Source organism: Copadichromis virginalis, linkage group LG4, assembly GCF_057382275.1.
Source record: "Copadichromis virginalis isolate Kocher_CV1m ecotype Utaka linkage group LG4, C_Virginalis_male_GT1.1, whole genome shotgun sequence".
NCBI lineage: Eukaryota > Metazoa > Chordata > Actinopteri > Cichliformes > Cichlidae > Copadichromis > Copadichromis virginalis.
In genome coordinates, this window is record NC_140621.1 from 15321816 (window position 1) to 15338242 (window position 16427).

The following is a 16427-nucleotide window of genomic DNA, read 5'->3' on the forward strand; positions in this document are numbered from 1 at the left end:
AGAATGTTTTAATAATGGCAATCTTACTGACTCATTAAGGAAGTCCCTGATAATACTGCTTCCTAAACCTGGAAAACTAAATAATAAGTGTGAAAATATGCGTCCTATAAGCTTAATCAATACAGACACTAAAATTATTTGTAAAATTTTTGCTAAAAGATTAGAAAGTATTCTTCCAGTTATTATAGGGGATGATCAAAATGGATTTGTTAAACATAGACAGGGTTTTCATAATGTAAGACGAGTTTTAAACATTCTTCATAATCAAAGTGAGCAGGACGATACAGCCATTCTCTCGCTTGACGCGGAGAAGGCTTTTGATAGAATTGAACGGTCATATCTTTTTGATGTCATTGTTAGATTTGGGTTTGGAAACGTATTTCTGCATTGGATCAAGCTATTACATTGTCATTCTGTGGCTCAGGTTAAGACAAATGAGATAATCTCTGAACAATTTGATATTAAAAGAGGGTGCCCGCAGGGTTCACCCTTATCTCCACTTTTATTCCTTTTAGCTATTGAACCTCTGGCAATAGCTGTTAGAAACAGCGGACAGATACAAGGTGTTAGGATTGGTAGAAAGGAACATAGAATTGCTTTATTTGCTGATGATATCATAATATTTTTAAAGCAATTAAAAAATTCTGTGCCCGCTGTAAAGGATTTATTAGATCAGTTTGGGGTTTTCTCAGGGTATAAAGTTAATGTAACAAAATCGTCATTAATGTTACTTAATCAAGGGTATAATCAAAACGTAAGTCAGAATATATCTGGCTTTACTGTTAACTCTGAATTCATCTATCTAGGTATTAAAATAGTTCCTTCATTAAAAGATGTGGTGGTACTTAACTATAATATAATACTACAGAAAATTTCCAAAGATTTGGAGCGTTGGATAAGTCTACCACTATCTATTATTGGAAGGATAAGCGTTATTAAAATGAATGTATTACCTAGACTGTTGTATATGTTTCAAAATGTCCCACTGGCTCCTCCTGCTGGATTATTTACTAAATTAACATCACTAATCAGAGAGTTTATCTGGAACAAGAAGCAGCCACGTATTCGTTTGTCTTTGTTGTACCTTCCCTTTGATACAGGGGGGTTGAAATGCCCCAACTTTTACTGGTACTATTTGGCTATTCAATTAAGGACAATAAGATTTTATTTTTCATCCCAAAATACCCCGTCATGGGTGGGGATGGAAGCAAATGCTCTTAAAATGCCATTAAATTTGTACTTATATTCTGCGAAATCCAAACAGTTAAAGAAAGAAACAAATAATCCTATAGTTCAAAACATGATTGAAGTCTGGTTTACAATAAAAGAAATGATGAATATTAAGAACAATCTCTCTCAGTTTAGCCCCATCTGGGGAAATGCCTTATTTGTACCAGGAAAGTTGGATGCAGGGTTTCAGGATTGGGCAGTAAAAGGTGTTAAGAAAGTGGGTGATCTGTTTTGTGATGGAGTAATGGTCTCATTTGAGGATTTAGTCTCAAAATTTCAAATCCCCCAAAAACACTTTTTTAAGTATTTACAAATTAGAAGTTTTATTTCATCTATGCAAAATAAATCCCTTAATTTTCCCCAATTAAGTAAGCTAGAGGAGTTTATGGTGAAAAAAGGTGGTAATAAAGGCTTAATTTCAACATTTTATAATTGGATTGTTTCTGCCTCTTCAGAAACATCAGTTTCTAAGTTGGAAGCTTGGAGAAAGGACCTAAATATCAATATTTCTGAGGAGACATGGAAGTTAATTTGCTTAAAAGCACAAAAACAATCGATTAATAGTAATTTAAAATTATTACAATACAATTGGATTATGCAAACATATGTAACACCGGTGAAACTGAATAAATATAATAATAGAATACCAGATACATGTTTTAAATGTGGAGAAGCCCGTGGAACATTTTTTCATTGTATATGGGAATGTAGAATTGTTTGTGCCTTTTGGCAGGAGGTGATGAACAAAATAAACCAAATTTTAAATAAAAAGATCACTTTAGACGTAGAAATGATGCTACTACAAGTGTATCCTAAAAATATTAAATTAACAACCTATCAAATTAAGTTTATGGATTACTGTACATTACAGGCAAAACGTATGATTGCAATAAATTGGAAAACATCAGTTCCTCCTGCTATTGGCGCTTGGATAAACTCCTTGACACAGTGTATGGAAATGGAAAGGATTACGTACTTTCTGAAAAATAAGTTAATATATTTTGATGAAATTTGGAAGCCATTTAAACATTTTTTAAAAGTAGTAAATATAGAACAACTTATGTAGGAGAGTGGAGTAGGAGGAAATTGTTAGCATTGTGCATGCTATTTTTGTTTGTTCCTATTGAATATATTTTCTTCTTTCCCTTTTTTTTTCTTTTTCTCTTGAATTATGTATAAATGCCACATATGGTACAATTGTATATATATTTCATTTGAGCTTGTTTTTTTTTTTTTTTCCTTTGGTCGGAAGAGAGCAGAGCGGGAGGTGAGGGTGGGGGAAAAGGGTTTCTATTACAACAGCATATTATGGGAAACTACCTTTGAATGTTGTTGAAAAAGTAATAAAAATATTTAAAACAGAGTTGATAACTTAATTAAAGACTCCAGGGTGGGGGTGAAAAAAAAGAGGAAACCAATTGAGTCAATGAAAAGAGAAAGGAAGGAAAGTAAGCAAGAGGGGTATATTCTACTGACAGAGAAATCATGTTTTCAGTGCAGGTCTATGGAGCTTGTTCATTCAAACTTGCATGAAGTCTCTGATGTTCTTTAGAGACTTGAGGTTCTTTTCCTGTATTCACAAAGGCAGGAGTGAGCAATTTCAGTTTTCCCCATGCACAAATCTGTCTTTATGTGTCTGCTCGTGTTTGGTAATGTCCTGGCACCAAACCAGCATATTTGTGCCAAGATTTGAGGGAAGTTATATCTGAGTCGCTGTTTATTCTGAGTGGTTCTTAATTAAGTGTTTGGACTTAATCCTGCCCAGACCACCCTTTGTAAGGATTGCTCAAGAGGAACTTTATGAATTTTTTTAAATCAGCTGACATGGCAACAAGACATGTTGGAAACTAACAAGAAACAATGCTCTGTTTTTTCTTAATTCTACACTAGAAAGCTATTTCCATCCATCCATTTTCTTCTGCTCAACTTGCTTTCGCTTGAATAGAAGGCAATCTCAAATCACAAAATAATAAAATCATTTGGGCGTATTAACTGTCATCAAGATTATGCCTGAGGTCAGGCATCTTTCTAATATTTATTCTAAATACAAAAAGGCCCAAATTAGACTTTAAATACAGTGTTATATTTTGATGGATCATATCTGAAACTTTCATCAGCTCAGGCTCCTGATTTTAACATTTTATTACTTATCTCATCCAGCAGCACCGTAGTCCAGTGTACCAAACAGGTATTCTTGGGCACTGTGGTGTCCAAGAATACCTGAAGTCTACATGTGCTTGTGGAGCTTTTGGAGGCTTGAGAAGAAAGCAAGTTGCGGGAGTGATGGTTTCAAAGACAAAACGATAGAACAGCAATGAGCTTCAAAGAATGTGAAACATACACTGATTGGTTCAGATAAAGCAGGCAAGAAGATTCTTGGATCACAATGATGACAAAACTGAGTTTGACGGGGTGGAAAAGCAGATATGACAAACAGGATAAAAGTGGAGGACTCAGCCAAATTTCATAAATGAAAGCAGATGTGAGAGGACAGATTTTCCTTACATAAAGACTTAAACAACTGAAAGATTAAAGTATACAAATGCAGGGCAGGAACCTCTAAAATCTATAGAATGACACATTTGCATGAATACTGCATTTGTTTTCACCTTTTCTTTACTGCTTGTGCAAGTCACTTCTTTAAAAATGAAATTACTGTGATGGAGGACCTTAGTTGGTGCTGATGTAGCTGCACAAGATGTAACAATGTGAACGGTCTGGACTGCAGACAGACCATTTCCCCACCTGGACTCTTCTACTATGAGGCTATGTTGTTGTAATAGCTGTAATATAGGATTACAAGGCCGTCCTTGAAAATTATATCTGGATGGGAACATATGTTGCTCTACAAAGTGTACATTCTGTTCAGCACTGGTGGTGGTTTTCCAGATGTGCAGCGCCAATTCTATACGCACTAATGAACCCCACACTATGAGAGCAGGATTGCTCTCCCCCCGCTTCAGGACACCTACACCAGGAGATGCCGGACTAGAGCAGCGCAGATACTGAAGGACCCTGTCACGGTGCGGCATGGCACACCGTGGAAGGAGTGGGGAAGGAGGACCCAGGCGCGGTGCTCTATGTATAGGCAGTGTTTATTTACAAGGTGAAAAACAACGTAGCAATAACTCCCTGTATTCTCCCAGACTCCCGTGTCGTGTCTCCCGTGAATAGTCCGTGTGCTCTCTGCTCCCGTGTCAGCACCCCCCGGTGCTCGCTGCTCTCCGTGCCCTCCACGCTCTTCCTGCGGGAAACAATAACGGCAGCTGTCAGGACACTCAGAATGGCAGGCATACACTTTCAGACTTAGCTTAGACAGGGTGACTAACGTGGAGTCTCATGCAATGATCCCGCATCGGTGGGAGCTCCAAGACTCTCCTAAGTAGCTCCCCCGACGAGCACTGATCAGCGGCAGGTGTGTGGCTTCGGGTGTGGCCAGTCCTTCCGCAGGGCCACACCCCTCAGGCCTGCAGGTGGCTGAGCTCCATCCTCCAAGCATCCCCGCAGACATAAACACACACACTCACATCTACAATCATGGAGGAGAGCAGCAGCAATACCAAAATACATATAATAATAATAATAATAATAATATAATACATAACTGCTCAGGGATCCTGGGTCGCCCAGTCCCAGGACCCTGACAGACCCGTCCCATCCTGCACTCAAAAAAGTCAACTAAGGCAGTTGTTTGATTAAGTCAATAGACATTTGTCTATTTAACATGAACATATTGAGTTTAGGTTTTTAAATCATTATCAGTTGTTGGTTTAACATAAAATAACAAAAAGTTTAATGAACTAGATTTGCATTCTTCAGTTCAATTAATTGTAATTATTTTAAATCAACAACTCTAAAACCGATGCCTAGTGCGCATGCTCAAACTTCCCAGAAGTGAAGAGGCGGGAACGCGGAGAAAGTTATATGTGTTCAGTGGACTGCCATTTCCCTCTGCGGAATCTTCCACAATACAGGTAAGTAATAAATAACTCAAAATATCTTAGTCAAACGAAATTGTTCTGTCCGTTAATTGTTCAACAATGTTTTTAATTCCAAATGTGTAAGTTGTCATTAGACAGCGGGAGTGGAGCAAATACAGTGAAAATCTGGTATTAGACGGTGCCAATCGGTACCGTCTAATACCTGATTTCTAATCCGCTCTGGGTATATTTATACTATTATTAGCATTTCCACTTCATTGTTTTTCTTTCTTTTTTTTTTTTACCCATTTTTGCAGTTAGTCTTATAGTGTTTTTAGCGGTTATTGATATGTTTAATTCAATATTTAACACGTTTGTAATTCACTTTCAAAGTAAATGAAGTTAGCTAAAGCTAGTATGGTTGTCTCATTGAACTTTTACCTAGCTCTCTTAGCATTCACTTTGGTTTTAAATGACGGTTATTGCAAGACATGGTCTTTGTTCACTTTTTTTATTATCATTTGCATTTTTTCTTTCTTTCTTTCTCTCTCCTTTTATTTTAAGCATTCGGCCTCGCGCAGTAATGCAAGTTAAACTAGCATGCGCGAGTTGCTAAATATTAGCTGTGTCCAAATTCAGGGGCTGCATCCTTTGAATTGACTTGAATACTAGTGCATGGGGAAAAGAGCATAAACACGAGGTCAAAGGAAAAGGCAATGGCGGATAGTTATGAAAATTGCCTGTCGGACCTTTACCGCAACTACCAGCATCTTTATTGCATAGTGTGAAACACTGCTATTACATTTGGCAACAGATTGGATATTTATCTGTGAATTTTATATTGCAAGAGGTATTTATATGTATTTGTATTTTTTTTATACATTTGCAACAAAGTAAAAAAAAATCCACTGTGGAATTTTTATAAAATAATTTTGTCTGTTTTCTTTACCATAGTAACACCACAAAGAAAGCTGACCCCTTTTTCTGATTGTTTGTGCCTCCTCTTTAATACATGGTAAGCCTTTTACCATCATATATTTTTTATGATTGATTTAATCAAAGTGAAAAAAAGGTGCCAATAAAACCATCCTTAAAACTGCTTTTCTTTTTTTCTTTCAGTGACTTGTATGTGGCAGTGCAAGCGTTGTTCCATCAGGGAGAGTAGTAGGTACAAATTATTGAAACACTGTACAGGGCTCGCAAAATCGCTAGCCCGACGTCCCGGGGCTAGCGATTTTTCCAGTCGGGCTACCAAAATCTATCTCTGCCCTGCCCGTCGGGCTGTCATAGGAAGGAAAATTATGTCAATGCTTTTGCATTCTTTCGGAAATGTAGCTGGGTAATTATGTCATTGGCATCAGTGAGCCACTGTCAATATGTGACATATTGAAATTGCGTTTGAATTTGCACTTGTTTTTTGCTTTCACTTTGCAATTGCGCGAACTGTGTATAGAGAGTGACAGTACTGATTGGTGAGTGATGATAATTTGTGCACCAATTCCTCTGACATCGTCTTATCAATCGTTAGCTTACTATGTAAACATGACAAGTGAAATCTCCCGCAGCTTAAACATGTGAGAGGTTGATCGCGCAGAGAATCGCTGAGCTTATGTGAGTGGGTGTAAAAGCAGCAGGATATATATTTCAGTTCTGCTGAGCCAAATAAGACAGGTCAGGGTGAAGAAGTGACAGCCAAAGAAAAGCTTACCACAAAACGGAGAAGTTATGACAAATCAGACTATAAGGCAAAAAGAAAGTGCAGCTTTATGGTTTCATGGACAAAAGAATTTCTGTGGCTGCAATATGACGAGCTAAATAATAACCAGGGGTGCACATAAGTGGTCCGCAGGTGCGTATTTGCTGTCAAAATAAAAAACGCGCACAAGATAAGAAGTTGCAACGCGTGTTTGCGTACATAAGATTTTCTGGAGGAGGACATATTTGTTTAGAACTCTTAAATATGTCGAAGAAGCTCGTTTAAGCAATTACTTTGGTGTTCCTCCACCTCCAAACAAATGTCAGAAGGAGTCTGAACCACAAAAGAAGCGTGTATTCTCGGAAAAGTGGTCGCAGGAGGTGAGCTGGCTTCAAACAAATGATGAACGCACAGAGATGTGGTGCAGAATGTGCCGTGAAAATCCCACTCTAGCGGACAAAAACACTGCCTTTTATATGGATGCAAACGCGCGTTGCAACTTCTTATCTGTTGCGCGTCTTTTATTTTGACAGCGAATGCGCACATGCGGACCACTTATGTGCACCCGTGTAAATAACATAATGTTCTGCCGGGTGTGTTGTTGGTTTTCCCTTGATTTCTAAGTCGACAAGCGCCTTTGTTACTGGGACCAGTCATTTTAAGAAAGGCCCCCATTAGAAATGGATTATTGCTCAGTCTGCAATATCTTTCCCAGAACAAACACCAATTGCAAACATTATACTAAAAATAAACCTGAAAAATCTGTTTAGAACAGTGTACTATGTTGCAAAGAGTGAACTACCACTGGTGCAATTTAGCAGTCTTTGCAAACTTCAAAAAGCAAACGGTCTCGATCTTGGTTCCACTTGCCTCTTACTTGTGACTTTAGTGGAAATTTCAAATTCAGGATCTGACACAGACTGATTCATGTCCTACACAGACAGCACTGATGTCTGCATGGTCTTCTAAAAGCAGCTTTAGTCAGCTTAGATGTGAAGTGAGTGAAATATACAGTTGAGTTTTTAATCAATGTATTTGTTCTCTATTGCAGATTGACAAGGAGTTTCTGCAAATCACCACAAAGCCTCTGCTATCTACTTTCTTTGCCGCTTAATGGAAATCTTTCTGACCAAAGGAGGGACACATAAAAAGAAAATAAGAGGTCTCATGCTTGCCATCTCCAAGGTTTGTATTAGGATTGAGTAGACTTTGTCATAGGCAGCAAAAATAACTTTTATTTGGAGATGAAGTTGTCAATTTTGTTTCGGCTTAACAAGTGGTACATGCCAGGTTCTAACCTAAAGAATAATTATGCAAGTTAACTGATTACCCTAGCTTTAAGAAAAACAGAATGGTTTTGGCTCATATTATCTCCTCCTCCTCTCCAGCATGATAACATTCATACCAGACGAGCATGCATCTTGAAGTCTTTGTGCATCCACCTAAACGAAGACTATGAGAAGTTAATAAAGGAGTACTTGGTGAGCCATTGTGACAGCATGTTGTCTGTAACAATCTCATACAAATTGTGACGTTGCCTCAAATGCAAATCGTTAAAATTAAAATTTTGAGATTAACAACAAGTCACCTGGTATTGGGGAAAGGATGTCTTGAATACCAAACAGTATTAAACGTTGCAATAAAGAATTTCTGGAATTTGGTATTGGAAGGAAAGAAATTTATGCATACCGTAGTTAAACTTGATACACAAACATACAATGCATTTAACATGCATCAAGACAATATTGCTTTTGAATCTGTACTTAAAACAAGTCCTGTTGTTTTTTCATTGCTATGGTCATCAGTATTTGTAAATAGAAATGTCTATGAACTTTGAGCTGTTTAGTACTAACACTTCTATAACTGTTTTATTTTAGCAGCTGAATTAGCCTTTTCTCGAGTCCTGTCCCCCTAAGTTACTCTTGCTACGTCCGACAAACAAATGGTTCCCTCTGCGCACCAACGGGTACCCGAATGTGCAAGCAGACATGCTTCATAATGTTCGGTACATTTACCTGGGAGTGGGGCCATACACACTGTTTAATCCATTCACGTTGTTTTTGACTTTGTGAATGGAAAGAACACAACTCCTCCAGACACAATATCTCGGAGTATCGGTGGGCACACCGCTTCTCCATCTTGCTTGAGGTTAATGTTTGTCAGACACAGTAACGGTTGCTATAATGTGTAATTGGACAATGGCCCTTTCGGGGGAGGGGCCGGTGAGAGGTCAATTATGCCACCTCTTTTGACATGAGAGGTGTATTTTATCATTTACGTATTGGAGTAATTACTAACAACTTTTTTAGTGGTGTAATTTTCTGTTTATTACTTTGACTACTTGGATTTTATGAACAGCATAGAAACAGTTGTTTAAACAATCTCTTAATTTTTACTTTGTTGTCATATATTTTTTCATGTAGGATACGGACAGCGAGGCAAAAAGCTGCATGGAGCAAACTGTGATGGGGGTGTACGTCATCCAGAAGGAGGGTGCTGAACCTGAAGATGACCCAGAGGACTTTGGTGTCCTGATTGAGGGTGTGGAGGCTAACACTGATTTGGGTAACATTGCACGAGCATGTGCTCTGTTGTTTGGACTCATATACTGTTTGAACCTGAGCTACCCACCAGAACTTAAATGCACCTTTGAAGTCCTCCAGAAGATACTTTTAAATCTTGATGGACAAAATCTCTCTTCAAAGCTACAGTTTCTGAAAAACAAGCTTATGGGGTGAGAGCACTTGAAAATGACTGATAGGTCTTGAATGGTTCATTGGTGCAATGGTGATTTCCAATATATAATGTTAATATTTGAGTTGTTTATATTTTATTTTTTTTCTTTCATTTAAAAAATATATTTTTTTAAGTTTTTGGATTTTCTCTGTTGGGCAATTCACCTTTTATACAGCACTGCAGATGATTTTTGTTTGTCCTTATATAGATGGCTCAAAATGGATCAGAAGTACTGACAGAAGTACTATGTTGTGTTTATGTGTCAATGGCCTGTAAAGTTTAAGACCACTGCCACCTGTTAAGTTCACTGTATTATTGTGTCCATTTTGCTTGCTAGCATGTTTTAAAACACAGCAAAACTATATTGTTGGCTGTGGAGGACTGCAACCAAAATTAAAAAAATAAATACAGAAATATAAAAATTGGTCAAACTAATAATTATTTCAATGAGATACACCAAACAAATATAGATTTTCATCACCTATGGATTTTTGTTGTTGTTGTTGTATTGCCCCCAAATTATTTCTAATTATTTTATTTTTCCAAATTCACACAATTCTATTTTGTCACATGTTTTAACTTGCCAAGTGGGAGATGTATTTTTATCTTTTAGTTTAATTTTTTAAAATGCAGTCGATATATTGAGCAAATTTTTCATCTGTTTTTAGTTGTGGAAGCTTTAGTTCCAACATGTAAATAAGTATTCTAATGTTTTACCTTTTGAAGTGGCATAATGCTTGCAGGTGTACAAAAATGGTAAGCTTTTATATTGTCCATTAAATCCAGTTAATAAAGATAATGTTATCATAATCTGATTGTGACTTTTTTTGTAAAGTAGTGGGTTTCTAAATGTGTAACAAATGTAAACAAATCTAATTGAAATAATTTGGTTGAAATGAGTGAAATAATTGCCTTGATTAACAAAGTAGTTGTTGAAACAACAAGATTTAATTCTGTTTTCCTAAACTTTTTAAATTGTGTAGAATGAATTAAAACAAATTTCACTCTACATACTTAAATAAATCAGTTCAAATCAATGTAAGTATAGTATGTTGATCCAACGTAATTTGATTACATTAAACCACCAAATGCTAAATGTGTTGGTTTGACATGATCGAAAAGGGTTTATTGTACTTGGTTAAATTGTGTGCAAAAAGGGTGCCATGATTAAATTGTGTTCATCCAACAACAGATTTTTTTGAGTGTGGCAACAAACTGTTCCAACTTCTGCAATCTGGTAGAAGGTTCCGCATCTTCCGGGCAAGGACAGAGAGACTCAAGAGGAGCTTCTATCCCCAAGCCATCCGTGCCCTAAACACACACACCCGCCCTCTCACATCTATAATTGACTGAGACAGGACTCTCTTCCAGACACTCTAAACCAAGGCACAATGTACATTTCAAATTCCTTTAATTTTAAATATGTTTATATTGTCTATCCTGTAAAATAGTCAGATATCTATTCATATTAATGTACAGAATTCACCTGCTTGCTGCTACTACTGCACATTCACCCAGTGTATATACTATATGTAGATAAAAAAAACACCCAGCACGCCCCTGCGGGTGGTTTATCCTTCAAGCTCGGGTCCTCTACCAGAGGCCTGGGAGCTTGAGGGTCCTGCGCAGTATCTTAGCTGTTCCCAGGACTGCGCTCTTCTGGACAGAGATCTCCAATGTTATTCCCGGGATCTGCTGGAGCCACTCGCCTAGCTTGGGAGTCACCGCACCTAGTGCTCCGATTACCACGGGGACCACCATTACCTTCACCCTCCACATCCTCTCGAGCTCTTCTCTGAGCCCTTGGTATTTCTCGAGCTTCTCGTGTTCCTTCTTCCTGATGTTGCTGTCATTCGGAACCGCTACATCGATCACTACAGCCGTCTTCTTCTGTTTGTGTACCACCACTATGTCCGGTTGGTTAGCCACCACCATTTTGTCCGTCTGTATCTGGAAGTCCCACAGGATCTTAGCTCGGTCATTCTCCACCACCCTTGGGGGCATCTCCCATTTTGACCTCGGGACTTCCAGGTTATACTCGGCACAGATGTTCCTGTACACTACGCCGGCCACTTGGTTATGGCGTTCCATGTATGCCTTGCCTGCTAGCATCTTGCACCCTGCTGTTATGTGCTGGATTGTCTCTGGGGCATCTTTACACAGCCTGCACCTGGGGTCTTGCCTGGTGTGATAGACCCTAGCCTCTATGGATCTTGTACTCAGAGCTTGTTCTTGTGCTGCCATGATTAGTGCCTCTGTGCTGTCTTTCAGTCCAGCTTTGTCCAGCCACTGGTAGGATTTCTGGATATCAGCCACCTCCTCTATCTGCCGGTGGTACATACCGTGCAGGGGCCTGTCCTTCCATGATGGTTCCTCGTCTCCCTCCTCTTTCTTGGGTTTCTGCTGCCTGAGGTATTCACTGAGCACTCGGTCAGTTGGGGCCATCTTCCCAATGTATTCTTGGATGTTCGTTGTCTCATCCTGGACTGTGGTGCTGACACTCACCAGTCCCCGGCCCCCTTCCTTCCGCTTAGCGTACAGCCTCAGGGTGCTGGACTTGGGGTGAAACCCTCCATGCATGGTAAGGAGCTTTCTTGTCTTTATGTCAGTGGCTTCTATCTCCTCCTTTGGCCAGCCTATTACCCCAGCAGGGTACCTGATCACGGGCAGGGCGTACGTGTTGATGGCCCGGATCTTGTTCTTACCATTCAGCTGACTCCTCAGGACTTGCCTGACCCTCTGCAGGTACTTGGTGGTTGCAGCCTTTCTAGCGGCCTCTTCATGGTTCCCATTTGCCTGCGGGATCCCCAGGTACTTGTAACTGTCCTCTATGTCTGCAATGTTGCCTTCTGGTAGTTCAATCCCCTCAGTTCTGACTACCTTCCCTCTCTTTGTTACCATCCGACTACACTTCTCCAGTCCGAACGACATTCCAATGTCATTGCTGTATAGCCTGGTAGTGTGGATCAGTGAATCGATGTCTCGTTCACTCTTGGCATACAGCTTGATGTCATCCATGTACAGGAGGTGGCTGACAACTGCTCCGTTCCGTAGTCGGTATCCGTATCCAGTCTTGTTAATGATCTCACTGAGGGGGTTCAGGCCTATGCAGAACAGCAGTGGGGACAGAGCATCTCCTTGGTAGATCCCGCACTTGATGGTGACTTGTGCTATATATATATATATATATATATATATATATATATATATATATATATATATATATATATATATATATATGGCCCGGTCATGGGGAATGAGACAGGACACAGGAAATACTCTTTTGTGGGCTTTTTTATTCTCCGACTGTACTCGGAGGAGCACAGTTTTAATTCTGTAGTTTTGAGTGAAACGGCAAAATTTAACTATTCCACTGGCTCAGCCTAAACTGCCTTTCAGGGTCTGAGACAACAGTAACTATCATATGTACATGTTAAATCCAAACAATATAGACAACAGTAGTGACCTGTCAAGAAACAAATACAACAAAAAAAGAGAAAACAAAACAAATAAACACATTGTTTACATCCCACAACTTCGCAGGTCAACTGGCAATAAAGTGCACTGTAAACTCTCTTTTAAACATACATTTCTATGGGAGAACATCATGAACTCACTTCGGTTTCTCCACACAGCTACTGTGCTAGGACAAGTACACACGCAGGAATCACACAGCAAGTGATCTCCCCTCTGAATCAAACAGAAACATACAGAGTTATGCAAAGTGAGTAAAAGTATAAACTTAACAACTTTGAAATCTGTTAGGACACTGTAACTACTCACGCCAACCCGCTCTTCAGTCCCTTTCACAGCACGTGACCATTAAACATGCACCCGTCGCGCGTTAAGAACTGTACAGAAATGGTCACAAACATGGAGTCATTGCTAAAGAAACTTAGCTAATTACAGTCTACTACAACACTGGTGACAATATTTTGCAGTATGCTACACTTTTTAGCACATTTACCTCGTGTGTAGCTAGCCACAGAATCTTTTGCAGTCTCTAAGGCTACGTTCACACTGCAGGTCTTAATGCTCAATTCCGATTTTTTGATCAAATCCGATTTTTTTGTCTCCTCGTTCACACTACAAATAAAATGCGACAGCAAACGCGCTCTAGTGTGAACGCTCAAAGCGGCCCGCATGCGCAAAAGAAGATGTCACACACAACGCGCTCTGTTTAGACCAAGAACAAACAGTATTGTTTGACTGATGGCCGTTAATATAAAGACTTCGGACTTTACGTTTCCCAATTTTTGCTTTAAGTTATTTTGTTATTTACATAATAATGTAAATAACCTAATAATGATCCTTATTGCTGTTTAAGAGAGGAGCGGTGCTTCAAAGGATAGCTGCAGATTTCTGTCAGAATCTGCAGATTATACAGTACAAATAAAATGTTTACGTTGTCTTCCCAACAGTTTCACTGACATCTACACTGGATGGCTAGGAAGCGTTCGCGATGTCTTCTCAGGCGCTGATAATTGGCTTCAGTCTTGTGTCGGTGACGTAAAAGGCGGATTTAATGCGACTTGACCGTTCAAACAGCAGTCGCTTTCTAAAACATCGGATATGTATCGGATTCAGTACCACATACGAAAGTGACCCAGATCGGATTTGAAAATATCGGATTTGCGCCGTTCACACTGTCATAGCATGATCGGATATGGGTCGCATAGGGTCAAAAAAATCGGATTTGATGCGCTTTCGCCTGCAGTGTGAACGTAGCCTAACTCTCCAGTGCTCCCGCTCACAGCGCTCAGTGTGACACAAACTTGAGTGCATGCGTGCTCTGGCTTACGGCGGCTCTTAAAGGGACAGTATACCCCCAAAACGCGAGGTCTAGTCATCACCATGACAACCCTACAACAGACCTCCGGTAGACAGGCAAAAACACAATTCCCTCTTTTTAAACCCTTTCCATGCGTAGTATTAGTTCACTTGGCTACATATATATATATATATATATATCTTCCTCTACACCCCCCCCCCCCCCAATTTTTGCACATGTCGAGGAGCATGTCAGGCTACATTTCACTGTGTGTTATACTTGTATAACTATGCATGTGACAAATAAAGAACCTTGAACCTTGAACCTTGAACCTATCAGAGATGTAGCCTTTTAAACTTAGCTCTAATAGAAAGCCAGATAGTCCTTATTTTTAGCACAAGGAATGCGGTGTCCATGTTTTCCAAAAATAACTTAATATTGAAATTTTTTAACTTTGCCACTGCCCATTTTAACCCTTCCACGCATAGTGGTCACTACAGTGGACAGCTATTCAAAGGCTGTTTTCTTGTATTTGTGTCAGTGTTGATGGTATACTTGCACATAAACCACTACATTGGACACTGATGTGTCACCCCATACACTGCCACCCAGTCAAAACATTGTCCACCTAAGTGGACATGTAAAAAAACTCTTGAAGTTCTTTTTTTTTTTCATACCTAAAGATGTTAAGGAAAAAAAATGCAGATTGAGGTTGTCATAATTCATGCACGAAAGGGTTAAATGCTTAGGATCAGAGGCAACAGCAGAGTTTCTGGATCATCTTCTTCTTCTTGGCATGATAGAACAATCTGTATTTGTGTATGAGGTATCCCATATTGATTTTCAACCTTGTCACTTGTGCACAGAGATTTCTCCAGATGTTCTGAATCTTCTGATGGTATCATGTCCTGTAGATGATGATACATTCACAAATGTACATTGACAAATGTACATTGAGGAACATTAATCTGAAATTGTTCCACAATTTGTTGACAGTGTTTTCCAGATTGGTGAACCTTTTGAGAAAATCTGCCTTTCTAGGATGTTTTTTTTTGTATTATGCTAGTGAACTGTTACCAAATGTTCCTCTCGCTGTTTCATTTTAGTACCACTTACTTCTCCTGTTGTTGCCACCGTCAACATTCAAAATGAGCAAACATTTTTCAAGAAAGACTAAAATGTCTCAGTTTAAACATTTAATATGTTTACTTCATTCTATTCTGAATACAATTGGTGTTTATAAATCTATATAAATTCGTGTTTATGCTAATCATTTCATTCTGTTTTTAGTTTACATTTTACACAGCTTCACATCTTGTTTGGAGTTGGGGTTGCACTAACATGGGTAATTCATTTCTCTCACTCTCTATTATGTTTTTTCTTCCTCCGTTGAAGAGATTAGGAAGTATTCTAAATGTCAAAAGAAAAATCTACCAGACATGTCGGTGTGCACAAGAAAGACACGTACACACCTTAACAATTCAGAAATTGCTTGAAAAACAATAAAGAACAGTGAGCTCTTGCCACCAAATTGCTACACTAAATGTAGAAGAAGCACATTAAACGGTGCAGATCTTTTATAAATTGCTTTTTTACTCGACTGAGATACAGGAGACCACTGCCCAATATGAATGAGAAGATCCTTTTACTGCTGAAATGACTGTGATGTGTTACCTGCATTTTCCTCTAGCTATGCATGGGTAGGAAAGAAAATGTGTCACCATGTGCCTATTGCTAGCTAGCTGTGAAATTTGTTATATCAGAACTAAAGAGAACTCCACTGCCTTTCCTTTTTTTATTTTAACCATACACATTCATGCATATTCTTATTCTTTCTCTAAGGTTCTGTTTATAGCAAGCTCCACATTGTTTTTTTTTTTTATATATCTCCCTGATTTTCTCCTTCTAGTTGCTGATTCCTGATTTCTGCTCCTTTTTTGTGGAAGCATGCTTTCAAGTTGCTATTTAGGGTACACTTCATAGACAGAAACTGAGAGCTGAGAGAGAGGGGGGGGGGGGATAGTTCATTGCCTCTGATTTAGGACAGTGAGGAGAATGAATTGCTACTATCTAT

The 16427-nt window shown here is 39.0% G+C and overlaps 1 protein-coding gene and 1 long non-coding RNA gene across 2 annotated transcripts; both read left to right on the forward strand.

Annotated features, from left to right (window-relative positions):
* Positions 1–5466: 5466 nt before the first annotated feature.
* On the forward strand, positions 5467–7955 carry LOC146711079 (uncharacterized). Its single transcript, XR_014920095.1, has 3 exons — positions 5467–6165; positions 6270–6318; positions 7898–7955. It is a non-coding gene; the product is annotated as an uncharacterized LOC146711079 (long non-coding RNA).
* Positions 7956–7959: 4 nt separating this feature from the next.
* LOC146711080 (uncharacterized) lies at positions 7960–10392 on the forward strand. The gene is made up of 3 exons (XM_085453781.1): positions 7960–8031; positions 8235–8327; positions 9270–10392. Exons 1-3 carry the CDS (start codon positions 7960–7962, stop codon positions 9582–9584), a joined length of 480 nt encoding a protein of 159 aa, XP_085309907.1. The 3' UTR covers positions 9585–10392.
* Positions 10393–16427: the final 6035 nt, after the last annotated feature.

What these genes read in the sequence shown, in the direction of transcription:
- LOC146711080 (XM_085453781.1), top strand. Translation starts at nt 7,960, where the DNA reads ATGGAAATCTTTCTGACCAAAGGAGGGACACATAAAAAGAAAATAAGA. An exon ending in TCATGCTTGCCATCTCCAAG is followed by an intron (nt 8,032 to 8,234) that starts GTTTGTATTAGG and finishes CCTCCTCTCCAG; the next exon opens with CATGATAACATTCATACCAG. An exon ending in AGTTAATAAAGGAGTACTTG is followed by an intron (nt 8,328 to 9,269) that starts GTGAGCCATTGT and finishes TTTTTCATGTAG; the next exon opens with GATACGGACAGCGAGGCAAA.